Here is a 17,632-nt window from a genome sequence, read left to right on the forward strand (position 1 = left end):
AATATGCAAATAGATTTTATCCATAATTCATGGTGTTTGTTTTTGTTAAAATGTTTTTGCCCTATACTTGTACATTCTCAAGATTTTTAGACCCAAGATTAAAAAGCTTATAAATGGCTAAGAATTATGTCTTCTTGAGGACATAATGCATTTAGGCATTAAATGTTTTTCTTACTATGACAGTAATGATAGCAAATAAGATAGCCAGTTTATGCAAAGAAAAGACTAAAGGAATATAAACCTATTTATCTGGGGATTGAGATGATAAATAATAAGGACCCCTCACTTTACTATTTTACTCAGTTTTTAAAAATAAAAAGCATGTGTATTACTTATGTAACCTGAAAAGTTGAAACAATCTATCAGAAATTCTTTAAATCAAAGGTTTTAACAATAAGCTGCCCCAAAAAAGAAGTCTTAAGAAGCCTGGCCCAATGTAAATCAGCTACTCAGAGTAGCTTGAGAATGCGGAGGGGAGAAACAATTAGAATCTGAGAAATATTAATATCTTTCACTGAGAATCAGACATTCCTAAAGAAAGAGACTGGAGTTAGTGAAAGAATTCCCAAGAATAAATTCTAACATGCTTTCAACTTAAAGTGTTACTTCTTTATAACTCAATCACTTTTAGGTTTTGAGGAGGACAATAATTATACAGTATATGACCTCATATTCATAATCTAGAAGTGGATATAAGCCAGGTATAGTAAAAACTAAAATAATCAATAAATGCCATTAAATTAAAGGGAGAGAGTCTAGGGTTCCATTGTGTGATAGACACATGCATGTCTGAAGAAAATCCAGTGCCTCACTTTGGCTAGTGCAAGTAGCTTCTATTGATATATAAAGACCTACAAAGAGATCATATGGAGCCTGTAAAACGTCTTAGCCCAGTTTTAAAGAAATTCAATACCATAGCCAAGGAGAAGCACTGAAGGTTTCTGAGCAGGAATGAACAAATCAGGAGGCATTTTAAGAACATTAATCTGAAAGTGATACACTTGATTAGTATGGCTAGAGGAAGAAACAAAGAGAGATTAGGAAAGTAACAACAGCAACCAAAATATTTAATAGGGATTTCTCCAAAAAACATATACAAATGGCCAATAAGCACATGAAAAGATGCTCATCATCATTTAACCATCAGAGAAATGCAACTCAAACCCATAATGAGATAGCTCACATCCATTAGGATGTCTCTAATCAAAAAGATAAGCATTGCAAGGATGCTTACAAAATTGTAACCCTCATACATGACTGTTGGGAATATAAAGTGGTGTGGATGCTTTGAAAAATAATTTGGAATTCCTCACAAAGCTAAACATGGATATTACATGACCCAGTGATTCTACTCCAGAAAGTAGAAGGTATATACTCAAGAAAACTGAAAACATACATCTTCACAAAAACTTACAAACGTTCATAGCATTATTCATAATAGCCCAAAAGTGGAACCAACCCAAACATCCATCAGCTGATAAATGGATAAAGTATGTCCACACATGGAATAGTATTTGGCAATAAAAAGAAATTAGATACTAATACATGCTACAACATGGTTGAACCTTGAAAACATTATTATGATAAGTGAAAAAAGTCAGAGACAAAGGCCACGCATTTTATGACTCTATTTATATGAGAGATCCAAAATAGGCAAAGCTATAGAGACAAAAATAACTAGGGCTGAAGGTGGTTGGGGAATATGGGGCAGGGGTTTCTGCAGTGGTGAAAATGTTCTAAAATTGACTGGTGTTGGTTGCACAACTCTGAGAATGTACTAACAATCATTGACTTCTAAATGGGTAAACTGTATGGTATGTGAATTATCTCAACAAAGCTAATAAAATCCAAATGAAAACAAAAAATAGCAATTGCCAAAGCATGTTTAATGGAAAAAACAAACAAACCCAAATCCTATACTATACCCAAGAATATCCTGAAATCAAAATGTAATTTTTACATATCTAAACATTACGTTCATTCATTCATTCAGAACCTGATACGTCACAGCCACTAAAGATTTTAAGATTTTTTCTTTTTATCTTGGGAGTCGGGGGGAAGTAAAGCAGTAGATCTTTTTAAGACTTACCAGTTATCTGAAGTTGTGATTTCATGGTCAGGCTACCCATTGAACCAAGCTGTGATCCACTGTCAGACATAACACCAACAGGACGGCAAACCTGAACAGGGCCAAGGAAACACTATAAACATCAAAAATTCCCACTTGAAAAATATGTAAATAGTGCTAGCCAGGCCATTTCCATGTCCCACTGAAGGCCACACAATAACCAGTGGCCTTCACATTGCTAAATATAATTTTCAATTCTAGTATCCATCCTGCGTTAACCTATCAGCAAAATCTGACATGATCATTCCTTCTTCCATGGTTTTTCTTCCTTTTAGTTCCCAAGACACATTCTCTAGGTTTATGTCCTACATTACTGATTGTTCCTTCTTAGACTCCTTTGATGATTCCTTCTCTTCTCTCCACCCTCCTAATACTGGAAAGTCCTAGGACTCAGTTCTTGTTTCCCTCTTCTCTCATCGCTCCATACTCATTTCCTCAAGGATATCATCCACTGTTATGGCTTTAAATATCATCTATATATCAACAAGTCCCAACTTTATATTTCTATTACAGACTTCACTCCTGAATTCTAAACAACTTCACTTGCGTATCTAAAAGACACTCTGAACTTAACAGATCCAAAATGGAACTCCTGATGTTCTCTGTAAACTATCTCAGTTGATGGCAATTTCATTCTTTCAGCAGCTCAAGCCAAAAACCTTGGAGTCATCCTTGACTCCTTTCTATTTCCTTTCCAACCCGCTGGCAAATTCTGATGTCTCTATTTGTAAAAATATATCTAGAATCTAGACATTTCTCACCACCTCTACCACCAATCTGTCCAGACCCACCTCTGACAGCCATTTTTTTCCTAAATTATGCCCCTCTCCTAGATTAACCTAAAAGGTCTCCCTTTTTCCACCCTTGTCTAGCTTTAGTACCTATTCTTAACACAACCTGGATGATTCTTTTAAAATGTTAAAAACCTTTCAAAACCTTCCCATTTTACTCAGAGTAAAAGCCTGAATCCTGAAAGACCCTATATGATACATGCTTCCACTGCTCCCAACTTCCTGAACTTATTTCCCTGCTACTCTCCTCCCCTACTCAGGCACATACTTCCCTATTATTCTTGAAATATGCCAGCACATTCTTGCCTTTAGACGTTCATTCTACTTGTCTTCTTCACAATATTCAGTCTGCTCCACTTATGATGATCATTTTCTTCTCCTATAAACTATGTGACCTTCTGACATACTAAGTAATTTACTTGGTAAGTATGTTTATTGATTTTGACTCCCTAAGCTAGAATATAAACTCCATGTGAATGGGGGATCTTTTTGCTTTGTTCACTGATGAAACCCAGAAGCCCAAAACAGGGCCTGTGGCTACTGAATTATACTAAATGAACACCTCTAACATATCTTCTTCAGCCAATAATCATGGAAGAGTTAATCCCCCTGTGGAAAGGGCATGATTTGTATACAATAAAAAAGATTTTATAACAAAGTCAGAACACTTGGGTTTGATTCCTGGCTACAACACTCACTATATGATACTATTTGAGTCATATAACTTCTCTAGGTCCCAGTTTCCTGTCAGAGAAATGGGGATAATACCACCTCTACCTCACAGGGCTTTTGTAAGACTGAATGATTATATCTGTGGGAAAAAAAATGCTCTGTGAATGTTTATTATTTATCATTAATACTCTTTGAATTTATTTGTTTGTTTATTTATGGCTGCGTTGGGTTTCTGTTGTTGTGTGCAGGCTTTCTCTGGTTGTGGAGAGCAGGGGCTACACTTCATTGCGGTGCGCAGGCTTCTCACCGCGGTGGCTACTCCAGTTGCGGAGCATGGGCTTCAGTATTTGTGGTTCGCGGGCTCCAGAGTACAGGCTCAGTAGTTGTGGCACACAGGCTTAGTTCCTCTGCGGCATATGGGATCTTCCCAGACCAGGGCTCAAACCTGTGCCCCCTGCATTGGCAGGCAGATTCTTAACCACTGCACCACCAAGGAAGTCCCTAAGTATGTTTTTAAAATAACCTGTTCTTAGGCTTTCGGGGACTTGATAAAAATTTTAAGAATATTTTGAGTGGGTCAAAGTAAAGATTAAACTCAAGCAAAATTTACTCAGCACTCACTAGTTGCCAGGTCCCATGTAAGAAATATACAAATACAATAAGGCAAAATTAGGCTTCCGTTCCCTGGCGGTCCAGTGGTTAGGACATCATGATTCCAATGCAGGGGGCGTGGGCTCGATCCCTAGTCAGGGAACTAAGATCCCACATTCCACAGGGCAACTAAGCCTGTGAGCGCTAGAGCCTGCGTGCCACAACTGGAGAGCCTGAGAGCCACAACTACTGAGCCCACACCACAACTAGAGAGCCCCATGTGCCACAACTACAGAGTCTGCGTGCCACAACTTGAGGAGCCTGTATGCCGCAAGGAACAGCCTGCACTCCGCAATAAAAGACAGCGCAGGCCACAATGAAGATTGTGCAACTAAGACCCAATGCAGCCAAATAAATTAAATATTAAAAAAAGTCATGTATGTACTGATACATATTAGTTTTATATAATCAAAATTACTTAAGTATTTTAAATCCCTAAGAACAAAAAAATACCATTTGTAAAGACAAACTATAGAAACCTAAGTATCAATTGGCAACCAGTTAAATAAATAGCAAACTCATACCACAGAACACTATGCAGCTATCAAAACAACTTACTAATGACTGAAATGGAATGATTCCAAGAACATTTTTTTAAGTTACAGAATATATATAATGTGATGGTATTTTTTCAAACAAAAACAAAGTATATATTCTTGTAGGTAAATATACTTATAAACAAAAGCAGAAAAAGTATACATCCCCTAACTGTTTATAGTGGTTACCTTTGTGGAGAAGGGGAGAGGGTCTGTGTACTACAGGAGGTGGTCATGGGGAACTTTGGTTTTGTATGTATTGCTTGAGTTTTTAAAAAGAAAATGTGTAGCCTACTTGTACACTTTGAAAAACAGGCAAGACAGAGTAGATTGAGAATCTACACTTCAAGTCCCATTTGAATCTACACTTCAAATCTTCTCCCCTGAGCTCCAGACTCTTAGGTCTAACCATTATTTATAACTGCCTGCATGGTTAAAATGACTAAACTGAGGAGACTTCCCTGGTGGCACAGTGGTTAAGAATCCACCTGCCAACGCACAGGACACGGGTTCGGGCCCTGGTCCAGGAAGATGCCATGCCACATGCCATGAAGCAACTAAGCCCCTGCGCCACAACTACTGAGTCTGCGTGCCACAACTACTGAAGCTCACACACCTAGAACCCACTCACTGCAACCAAGAGTAGCCCCTGCTCGATGCAACTAGAGAAAGCCCGCACGTAGCAACAAAGACCTACCACAGCCAAGAAAAAAAAAGACTAAATTGAAACTCTCCCTGGCCTCAATAGCACCACCATCCATCCAGTTGCACAAGCCAAAGCTGTGGGCATTATCTTTCCCTCATTACCAAGTTCTAAAGATACTACCTGCAAAATATACCCTGCTATATACCTTAAAATATATGCTTATTTTTCTCCTCTTCTTAACCATCTTAGTCCAAGCCACAAACACCCATCCCTTCCCTGTCAACAAATTACTACAAGTCACTAAATTGGTCTCTCTGCTTCTGCACCTGCTCCCTCTCCCTCCCACCACCCATTCTCCACACAGCAACTAGGGTACTCTTTTAAACACGAAAGTTAGATCATGCTCTACTCTGCTTAAACATCCAATAATTGCCTATCTCACCTAAAATAGAATCCAAATTCCTCACCCTGGCTTACAGAAGTCCCACTACATTCCATCCATGACCTACTCTCTTGACTTCTCCTCATATCATTCTCTCCCTTACCCACTGCAAATATGGATTTCTTTCTATTTCTTAAACACACTAAGGTCATTCCAGACTTACAGGCTTTACACTAACTGTTCCCTCTGCTCGGAATGTTTTTCCCTCTTACCTTTAAATAGCTAACATCTTATCTTATATTCAGGTCTCAAGTTAATACTCAAATACTCAGAGAGGTCTTCCCTGACTACTCAATCTAATGTAGCCATCCTATTACTTTCTATCACACCGCTGAAATTTTTCTGATTAAATTTTTTACTGACTATAAGGTCCACAAAGGTAGGCAACCTTGTCTGCCTTGCTAATCAGTGTCTAGAATATTCCACAGTTGTTTTTTTTAATTAACTAATGTCCGCAATTTATATTTAGGTCCACTCTTTGTGAACCTTATACAGTCCTATGGATTTGTTATTGTTGTTTTGTTTTTTGGGGTTTTTTTTTTTGCGGTACGCGGGCCTCTCACTGTTGTGGCCTCTCCCGTTGCGGAGCACAGGCTCTGGACTCGCAGACACAGTGGCCATGGCTCACGGGCCCAGCCGCTCCGTGGCATGTGGGATCTTCCCGGACCGGGGCACGAACCCGTGTCCCCTGCATCGGCAGGTGGACTCTCAACCACTGCGCCACCAGGGAAGCCCCCTGTCCTATGGATTTTGACAAACACATAACTGCCATGTATCCACTATTATAGTATCACACAGAATAATCTCACAACCCTAAAAGTCCCCTGTGCTTCACCTACTCATCCCTCTTCCCTCACTAAGAACCTCTGGCAACCACTTGTCTATTTACTGTTTCTATAATTTTGCCTCTTCCAGAATGTCAGATAGGTAGAAGCACACAATTTAGAGCCTCAGCCTGGCTTCTTTCACTCAGCAGTATGATTAAAGTTTCCTCCATATCTTTTCAGAGCTTGGCAGCTTTTTTTTAAATTGCTGAGTAATATTTCATGTGTGTTTATTCCACAGTATATACATTTGCTTACTGAAGGATATGTTAGTTGTTTCCAGTTTTTGGCAATTATGAATAAAGCTGCTATAAGTATTCATGTTCAGGTTCCTTGTGGATATAAGTTTTCGACTCAATTGGGTAAACAGGACTACAATTACTGGATGATAAGGGTAAACCTATGTTTTAGCTCTGCCAAATGGTTTTCCAAAGTAGCTGTACCATTCTGCATTCCTATTAGGATTGAAATAGAATTTCTACTGCTTCATATCCTCACAAGCATTTGGTATTGTTAGTTTTTTGGAATTTAGCCAGTCTAACAGGTGTACAATGACGTTTCACCATTGGCCTAGTTTGTAATTCCCATATGACATATGATGTTGAGCCTCTTTTCATATGCTTATTTACCATCTATGTACACTGTTTGGTGAGATATCTGTTCAGATATTCTGCTCATTTATTATTTGTTTTCTTGCTGTCGCATTTTAAGAGTTCTTTGTATATTTTAAATACAAGTCCTTTATGTGTTTTGCAAATATTTTCTCACAGCCTATGGCTTCTCTTTTCATTCTCTTAACAGTGTAAAGGTTTCACCAATTCCCACATGTGAGTGAGTGCGGTGAGTATGTTCCCCACACCAACAAGCAATTCTCCAACACCAGCTAAGTGTCCTACAATTTAATAAAAATCAGAGAAGAAATAAATATAGCATGTTTTTAAATATTAAAAAAAAACCACCAAAAAAATTATTAGAAATAAACAAATACACTAAGTTGCAGAGTAAAAATATCAATATACAAGTCTGTTCTATACACTAACAATGAATCATCAAAAAACAATTAACAAAAAAATCTCATTTACAATTGCAACAAAAAGAATACCTAGGAATAAATTTAACCAAGTAGGTGAAAGACCTGTACACTGAAAACTTTAAGACGTTCTTGGAAGAAATTTAAGACAACATAAAAAAATGTAAAGGTATTCGTGCTCAGGGACTGGAAAAATTAACATTTTTAAATGTCCGTATTACCTAAAGCAATCTACAGAACCAATGCAATCCCTATCAAAATCCCAATGACATTTTTCACATTAATAGAACAACAACAACAACAAAATCCTAAAATCTGTAAGGAGTAACAAAAGGCCCCAAGTAGCCACAGCAATCCTGAGTGGGGGGGAAAAAACCCAAAGCTCGAAGTATCATTCACTCTGATTTCAAATTATATTACAAAGCTTTGGTAATCAAAACAGCATGGTATTGGCAGAAAAAGTGACATAGATCAATGGAACAGAATTGAGAATTCAGAAATAAACACACATATGGACAATTAATTTACAAAACAAGAACAAAGAACATAAAGTGGAGAAAGTGTAGTCTCTTCAATAAATGATGTTGGGAAAACTGGACAGTTAACATGCAAAAGAATGAAACTAGACCACTATCTTACACCATAAACAACGTCAACTCAAAAGGGATTAAGGACTTGAATGTAAGACCTGAAACCATAAAACTCCTAGAAGAAAACACACATCAGTCTTAGCAATATCTTTCTGGATATGTCTCCTCAGGCAAGGCAAACAAAAGCAAAAATAAACAAATGGGACTACATCAAACTAAAAAGCTTCTGCACAGCAAAGGAAACCATCAACAAAATGAAAATTCAACCTACCTACTCAGAGAAGATATTTGCAAATCATATCCAATAAGGAGTTAATATTCAAAATACATAAAGAACAACCAAAAAATAAACCACCCGATTAAGAATGGGCAGAGGAAGTGAACAGACCCTTTTCCAAAGACATACAGATAGGGAACAGGGACATGAAAAGATGTTCAACATTACTAAGTATTATGGAAATGCAAATCAAAACCACAAATGAGTTATCACCTCATACCATTAGAATAACTATTATCAAAAAGGCAAGAAATTGGGCTTCCCTGGTGGCGCAGTGGTTGAGAGAAAAAAAAAAGGCCAAAAAAAAAAAAGGCAAGAAATAACAAGGGTTGGAGAGGATGTAGAGAAAAGGGAATCCTCATACACTGTTGGTAGGAGTGTAAATTACTGCAGCCACTATGGAGAGTTCTCAAAAATTAAGAATAGAACTACAATATGATCCAGCTACTCCATTTCTAAGTATTTATCCAAAGAATTCAAAAACATCTAATTTGAAAAGATATATGCATACCTATGTTCAATCCAGCACTATATACAATAGCCAAGATATGTAAACAACCTAAGTGCCTATCCATGGATGAAGAAGATGCAATATATATATAATGGAATACTACTCAGCCGTAAAAAATTCTTTTAAAAATAAAGGAGGGCTCCCCTGGTGGCGCAGTGGTTGAGAGTCCGCCTGCCGATGCAGGGGACATGGGTTCATGCCCCGGTCCGGGAGGATCCCGCATGCCGCGGAGCGGCTGGGCCCGTGAGCCATGGCCGCTGGGCCTGCGCGTCCGGAGCCTGTGCTCCGCAACGGGAGAGGCCACAACAGTGAGAGGCCCGCGTACCACAAAAAAATAAAAAATAAAAAATAAAAATAAAGGAAATCTTGGGACTTCCCTGGTGGCACAGTGGTTAAGAATCCACTGCCAATGCAGGGGACATGGGTTCAAGCCCTGGTCCAGGAAGATCCCACATGCCGCAGAGCAACTAAGCCCATGCACCACAACTACTGAGCCTGCAAGCCACAACTACTGAGGCCCACACACCTAGAGCCCGTGCTCCACAACAAGAGAAGCCACTGCAATGAGAAAACCATGCACTGCAACAAAGAGTAGCCCCCGCTCGCCGCAACTAGAGAAAGCCCATGCGCAGCAACAAAGACCCAACACAGCCAAAAATAAATTAATTAACTTAAAAAAAAAAAAAAAGGACATCTTGCCATTTGCAACAACATGGATGGACCTAGAGGGTATTATACTAAGTGAAATAAGTCAGACAGAGAAAGACACATACTGTATGATTTCACTCATATGGTAGGGGGGAGTTCAAACCAAACCAAACAAAAATGAGCACACAGAGAGAAGAGAGCAGCGGTTAGCAGAGAGCAAGTGGGGGAAGGGTGATATGGATAAAGGGAGTCAGCTGTACAGTGACGAATGGAAACTACACTCTTGGTGGTGAGCATGTTGTAGTGTATACAGAAGTCAAAATATAATTTTGTACACATGAAACATATAATGTTATAAACCAATGGGGTTTTTTTGGGGTTTTTTTTTGCGGTACGTGGGCCTGTCACTGTTGTGGCCTCTCCCGTTGCGGAGCACAGGCTCCGGACACGCAGGCTCAGCGGCCATGACTCACGGGCCCAGCCGCTCCGCGGCATGTGGGATCCTCCTGGACCGGGCACAAACCCGTGTCCCCTGCATCGGCAGGTGGACTCTCAACCACTGCGCCACCAGGGATGCCCTAAACCAGTGTTTTATTAGTCAATCAATGAAAAGGTTATCTGTCAAACCACTAATCTAACAGAACAGACTTCAGTGGCCACACAAGACAAAGAATACAGGACTGCACAAAATTAGTTTGGAAAAGTCACCAAACAATCAAATGACAACCACAGGAAGCAGCAACAAGAAACCATGAGATGGGGGAAGAATATAATTTCCAGAGTTGCCACATTATAACATTCAAAATGTTCAGTTTTCATACTAGCAAACCGAATTCAACAGCACATTAAAAGGATTAATACATCATGACCAAGTGGGATTAATCCCTGGGATGCAAGACTGGGTCAACATATGAAAATTAACATGATCAACAAGGACGAACCGTATAGCACAGGGAACTCTATTCAGTATTCTGTGATAATCTATATGAGAAAAGAATCTAAAAAAGAATGAATATATGTATAACTGAATCACTCTGCTGTACACCTGAAACTAACACAACATTGTAAATCAACTATACTCCAGTAAAACTAAAATATTTTTAAAAGAGAAAGATAATAAATGTGTTATACCACATTAAAAGATTAAGGGTAAAAATCACATGATCATCATAACTGATGCAGAAGAGCATCTGACAAAATTCAATACTGTTTCATGATAAAAACTGTCAGATTAGGAATAGAAGGAAATTACCTCAACAAAATAAAAGCTACATATGAAAAGACCACAGCTAACATCACACTCAAAGGTGAAAAACTGAAACCTTTTCTTCTAATACTAGGAACAAGACAGGATGCCCATTCTTACCACTTCTAGTCAACACAGTACTGGAAGTCCTAGCAAAACCAATTAAGGTAGAAAAAGAAATAAAAGGCACCCAAATTGGAAAGGAAGAAGGAAAATTATCTCTGTCCCCAGATGACATGATCTTATATATAAAAAACTCAATAAAGCCTCCACACAGGGACTTCCCTGGCAGTCCAGTGGTAAAGACTCCACACTTCCACTGCAGGGGACACGGGTTGGATCCCTGGTGGGGGAACTAAGATACCGCGTGCCGCGCAGTGCAACACCTCCCCCGCAAATAAAAGACTCCACACAAAAAACACAATATGGGCTTCCCTGGTGGCGCAGTGGTCGAGAGTCCGCCTGCCAATGCAAGGGACACAGGTTCGTGCCCTGGTCCGGGAAGATCCCACATGCCGCGGAGTGGCTAGACCCGTAAGACATGGCCGCTGAGCCTGCGCGTCCGGAGCCTGTGCTCCGCAACGGGAGAGGCCACAACAATGAGAGGCCCGCATACTGCAAAACAAAAAACAAAAAACCCCCACAATATTGTAAATCAACTATACTCCAATAAAAATTAAACTGTTAAAAACTAACTTTTTAAAATACAGCAAACTTGTACGATACAAAATCAACATAGAAAAATTAGCTGCATCCCTATACACTAACAATTAACTATCCGGAAAAAAAAATTAAGAAACAATCCCATTCACAATAACATCAAAAATAAAAGATACTTAGGAATAAACTTAACAAAGGAAATAAAAACTACAAAACATTGCTGAAAGAAATTAAAGATACAAATAAATGGAAAGACATCCTGTACTCATGAATTGAAAGATAAAGTATTGTTAAAATGTCCAAACTACCCGAAGTGATCTACAGATTCAATGCAATCCCTATTAAAATCCCAATGGAATTTTTTAAATAGAAAAAATCCTAAAATTCAAATGGATCCAAATAGCCAAAATAATGTTGAGAAAGAAGAACAAAACTGAGATATCACACTACCTGATTTTTAGAATATTACAAAGCTACAGTAATTAAGACAGTATGGTACTGGCATAAAGATAGGCATATAGAGCAATGCAACAGAATAGAGCGCCCAGAAATAGACCCACAAATATACAGACAACTAATATTCAACAAGGTTGTCAAGAATACGCAATGGGGAAAGAATAATCTCTTCAACAAGTGGTGCTGGGAAAACTGAATATCCACATGCAAAAGAATGAAATTGGATCCTTATCTTACACCATAAACAAAAATCAACTCAAAATGGATGAAAGTCTAAAACATAAGACATGACACTGTAAAACTCCTAGAAGAAAATATAGGGGAAAAGCTTTGTGACATTGGTCTTGGCAATGATTTATTGGATATTACACCAAAAGCACAAGCAACAAAAGCAAAAAAGACAACAGGGACTACACCAAACTAAAAAGCTTCTGCTCTGCAAAAGGAAAGAATCAACACAGTAAAAAGACAGCCTGTGAAACAGAAGAAAATATTTGCAAACCATATATCTGATAAGGAGTTATATCCAAAATACACGAGAAGCTCCTACAATTCAAAAGCAAAAGACCCCAAACAACCCAGTTTTAAAATGGGCGAAGGACTTGAACAGACATTTCTCCAAGGAAGACACACATATAACCAATAGGTGTGTGAAAAGATGCTTGACGTCACTAATTATCCAGAAAATGCAAATCAAAACCACGAGACCTCATCTCACACCTGTTAGGATGGTCACTATCAAAAAACAAAAAAACTGGGCTTTCCTGGTGGCGCAGTGGTTGAGAGTCCGCCTGCCGATGCAGGGGATACGGGTTCGTGCCCCACTTTGGGAAGATCCCACATGCCATGGAGCGGCTGGGCCCGTGAGCTATGGCCGCTAAGCCTGCGCGTCCGGAGCCTGCGCTCTGCAATGGGAGAGGCCACAGCAGTGAGAGGCCCGCGTACCGCCAAAAAAACCCTAAAAATGTTGGCAAGGATGTGGAGAAATTGGATCCCTTTTACACAGTTGGTTAATCTCTTATATTGAAAACAGAGGCAAAAATCGTCAACAAAATACAAGCAAATTGAGAATTCAGTAACATTCCATGACCAAGTGGAACTTATGCCAAGACTGCAAAGTTGGATAAATATCCAGAAATCAATTAATGTAATGTATCAGATCAATAGAATAGAGGACAAAAACCACATCATCATCTCGACAGACACAGGAAAGGCATTTCACAAAACTCAACACGCCTTCATGATAGAAACACTCAAGGAACTAGGAGTAGAAGAGAACTTCCTCAACGTGAAATAGGGCATCTATTAAAAAAGAAAAATCTATAGCTTACATCCTACTTAATGGTAAAAGACTGAATGCTTTCCCCCTAAGTTCAAGAACAAGAATGCCAGCTCTCAAAAATCATTTTTATTCAATACTGTACTGAAGGTTCTAGCCAGGGTAATCAGGCAAGAAAATGAAATAAAAGGCATACAGACTGCAGAGAAAGAAGTACAACTATCTTTATTTGAAGATGACCTGATCTTGTGTATAGAAAATCCTAGAGAATCCACTTAAAAATTATTAAACAGGTGGGAATTCCCTGGCACTCCAGTGGTTAGGACTTGGCGCTTTCACTGCTGGGGCCAGGGTTCGATCCCTGGTTGGGGAATTAAGATCCTGAAAGCCATGTGGCTCGATCAAAAAAAATATATATATATATATATATATATATATTAGGGCTTCCCTGGTGGTGCAGTGGTTGAGAGTCCGCCTGCCGATGCAGGGGACATGGGTTCATGCCCCGGTCTGGGAAGATCCCACATGCCGCGGAGCAGCTGGGCCCGTGAGCCATGGCCGCTGAGCCTGCGTGTCCGGAACCTGTGCTCCACAACGGGAGAGACCACAACAGTGAGAGGCCCGCATACCACAGAAAAAAAAAAAAAAAAAAAAAAAAATATATATATATATATATATATATAAAATAAGTTCAGCAAAGTTGTAAGATATAAGATCAACATACAAAAGCCAATGTAATTCTACACAGTAGCAATGAAAAATCTGAAAGTGAAATTAAGAATTCCATTTACAATAGTATAATAAAATACTTAGGAAAATTCAACAAAAGAAGTGTAAAACTAAAAATTAAAGAGGACCTAGAGACTTCCCTGGTGGCACAGTGGTTAAGAATCCACCTGCCAATGCAGGGGACATGGGTTCAATCCCTGGTCCAAGAAGATCTCACATGCCACGGAGCAACGAAGCCCGTGCACCACAACTACTGAGTCTGCGCTCTAGAGTCTGCGAGCCACAACTACTGAAGCCCACGCGCATAGAGCCCGTGAGCCGCAACAAGAGAAGCCGCTACAATGAGAAGCCCAAGCACCACAACAAAGAGCAGCCCCCGCTCGCTGCAACTAGAGAAAGCCCATGCGCAGCAACGAAGACCCAACGCAGCGCCCCCCCCCCAAATAAAGATGACCTAGATGAATATAAAGTCATCCAATGTTCGTGGATTAGAAGACCTGACATTGTTAAGATGGTAATAGTCCCCCAAATGACCTACAGATTAACCCCCAAATGAGCTACAAATTAAACACAATCACTACCAAAATCCCAACTGCCTGTTTGCAGAAATTCACAAGCTGATTCCAAACTTCATATGGAAATACAAAGGACCAGGAATAGTCAAAACAATCTCAAAAAAGAACAAGGTCAGAGGATTCACACTTCCCAATTTCAAAACTTACTACAAAGCTACAGTAATCAAGACAGTGTGTTATTGGCATAAGCATAGATATACAGATTAATGGAATAGAATTGAGTTCAGAAATAAACCCAAACATCTATGACCAACTGATTTTTGACAAGGGTACTAAGACAAACTTCTCAACAAATGGTCCTGGAACTAATGGATATTCATGTGCAAGAGAGCCCTACCTCACAACCATGGACAAAAATTAACTCACACTAGATCATACACCTAAATGCAAGAGCTAAAACTAAAAATTTGGTAGAAGAAAACAGGTATAATTCTATGTGACGCTGCATTAGACAGACAATGGTTTCTTAGCTATAACACCAAAACCAGCAACATAAAAACTGGATATAAATCAAAATTTTTAACTCTTGTGTTTCAAAAACACCATCAAGAAAGTGAGAAGCCCACCCACAAAATGGGAGAAAATCTTTGTAAATCATATATCCAATATAAGTATCTAGAATATATAAAGAGCTTTTACAACTCAACACAAAAAGACAGATGACTACAAAATTGTCTAAAGGACTGAAACGGCATTTCTCCAAAGAAGATATACAAATGACCGATAAGCACATGAAAAGATGCTAAACATCATTAGCCAGAGACATGCAAATAAAAACCACAATGAGATACCCACTTTACACCTACTAGGAGAGCTATTCAAAATGATAAGTAACAAGTGTTGACAAGGATATGAAGAACCCTCACACATTGCTAGTAAAAATGTAAACTAGTGCAGCTGCAGTGAAATAAAGTTTTATGGTTCCTCAAAATAGGTAATAGGTAATTCTACTCCTAGGTATATTCCCAAGAGAAACGAAAACATATGTCCACACAAAATCTTGAACATAACTGTTTACAGCAGCATTATTCATAATAGCCAGAAACAGAAACACCACAAATGTCCATCAACTAATGAACAGATAAATAAAATGTGGTATATTCATACAATAAAAAGAAATTCAGCAATAAAAAGAAATGAAGCACTCGTTAAATGTTATACCAGGGATAAACCTTGAAATATTATGCTAAGTGAAAGAAGCCAGTCACAAAAGACAATATATTTTATGGTTCCATTTATATTAAATGCCCAAAGTAGACAAATCTACAGAGATGGTAAGTCAATTATTAGCTGCCTAAGGCTAGGGCTGAGTGGATGTAGATTGAGAGCGACAGCTAAGGGGGCACCGGGATTATTTGGGGGGCAATGATGTTTTCAAATTGATTGTGGTGATGGACGCACAACTCTGAATATGCTAAAAGTTACTGAAGTGTACATTTTAAATAGGTATACTGTATGGTATGTGAACTATATCTCAATAAAGGTGTTTAAAACAAGAAACAAAATTTAGAGGAAAAATTTTTTCCAGACTAAAATATTTTACTACCAATGGACCTTCACTAGAAGAATTTCTAAAGGATGTACCTGAAGAATAAGTAGAATGATACTCAAAGGAAGCTCTGCAACTCAAGATATAAAAGTGACTAAGGAAGTGGTAAACATAAGGTAAATCTAAAATATACAAAACATGGGACTTCCCTGGTGGTCCAGCAGGTAAGACTCCACACTCCCAATGCAGGGGGCCCAGGTTCGATCCCTGGTCAGGGAACTAGATCTCACATGCATGCTGCAACTAAGAATCCACATGCCACAACTAAGAAGGCTGATGCCGCAACTAAGAGCCCGCATGCCGCAACTAAAGATCGCACAAAGAAGATCCCGCATGCCACAACTAAGACCTGGCGCAGCCTAAATAAATAATTTTTAATAAAGAATTAAAAAAATACACAAAACAATGTCTTATTTGGGGATTTAAAAATACAAAGCTAAAATACTGAATAACAGCATTAAAGTCAGGAATGGAGGTAACTGGAGTTAATTGTTCCAAGATCCTTGTATTGTTCAGGCCAAGGCAAAGATACTGATCAGTTTTGTGAAGTTAATATGCAAGTCAAAATTTCAGGGAATTCCCTGGAGGTCCAGTGCTTAAGATTGTGCTTTCATTGCCCTGTGGGCATGGGTTCGATCCCTGGTCAGGGAACTAAGATGGCACAAGCCACGTGGCAAACAATCAATCAATCAATCAATTAAAACAATTTCAAAGAGAAGCAGTAAAAAAATAAAAACAGTGCACAAATTCCAAATCACTACCGAGAAAAAAATATTTGAGGGAAAAATGTATGAATCCAAAAGAATGCAAAAAGTAAACAAAAAGGAAAAAAAAGTATGTGGGGAAAGGACTTTCACAAGAAGATGATAGATTACACATGTGCATCTGAATCCCCTTTCAAATTTCCCCTAAACTCTGGTGAAGAAATTTTAAAAATTAAAAAAGTAATAACAGTAATAAAGGTCAGGAGAAAGAAGTAGAGGTAACAACAAACAAGTACAATAACTTCAGTAAGCTACAAAGCAGATGGACCAATGCTATTTGACAGCACACTCAATAAAGCAGACTCCTGTCCTATGCTGGCAACAGGGAAAAGCCAAGAACCAAGATGGTTAGTTTACTTGCAGTGCCCCCAAGAGAAGATACCAGTCAATTTTGGAAGTAGGAAGTAAAGTTGGGACACAGAAGCAGAATTGGTTGAAAGCTGCTTACCAAGCATTTTGATTCCTAAATCCCCTACTTGACACCAAAAGGCTCAGGTCTGTTTTTTTTTTTCCCTCAAGCATCTCTGCAATGGAAGATGCCAGGTACAGCTGAAGGCTGAAGAACAGTATCAAGAACACAAGAATTAAAGGAACATATGCAAACGGAATGACTAAATTCCCATCCTTT

At 38.8% G+C, this 17,632-nt stretch overlaps 1 protein-coding gene across 2 annotated transcripts in view; it reads right to left on the reverse strand.

Moving 5' to 3' along the window:
• Positions 1–17,632, reverse strand: part of ITCH (itchy E3 ubiquitin protein ligase) — a 124,766-nt gene that overhangs the window by 75,741 nt on the left and 31,393 nt on the right. For both annotated transcript variants that reach the window (XM_060030945.1, XM_060030944.1), the window contains exon 3: positions 2,090–2,180. In XM_060030945.1, the coding sequence (XP_059886928.1) occupies positions 2,090–2,159 (70 nt within the window). In that variant the 5' untranslated portion in view covers positions 2,160–2,180. The remainder of the gene's footprint in view (positions 1–2,089; positions 2,181–17,632) is intronic.

The sequence above is a fragment of the Delphinus delphis genome, chromosome 15 (genome assembly GCF_949987515.2).
Source record: "Delphinus delphis chromosome 15, mDelDel1.2, whole genome shotgun sequence".
Taxonomy (NCBI): domain Eukaryota; kingdom Metazoa; phylum Chordata; class Mammalia; order Artiodactyla; family Delphinidae; genus Delphinus; species Delphinus delphis.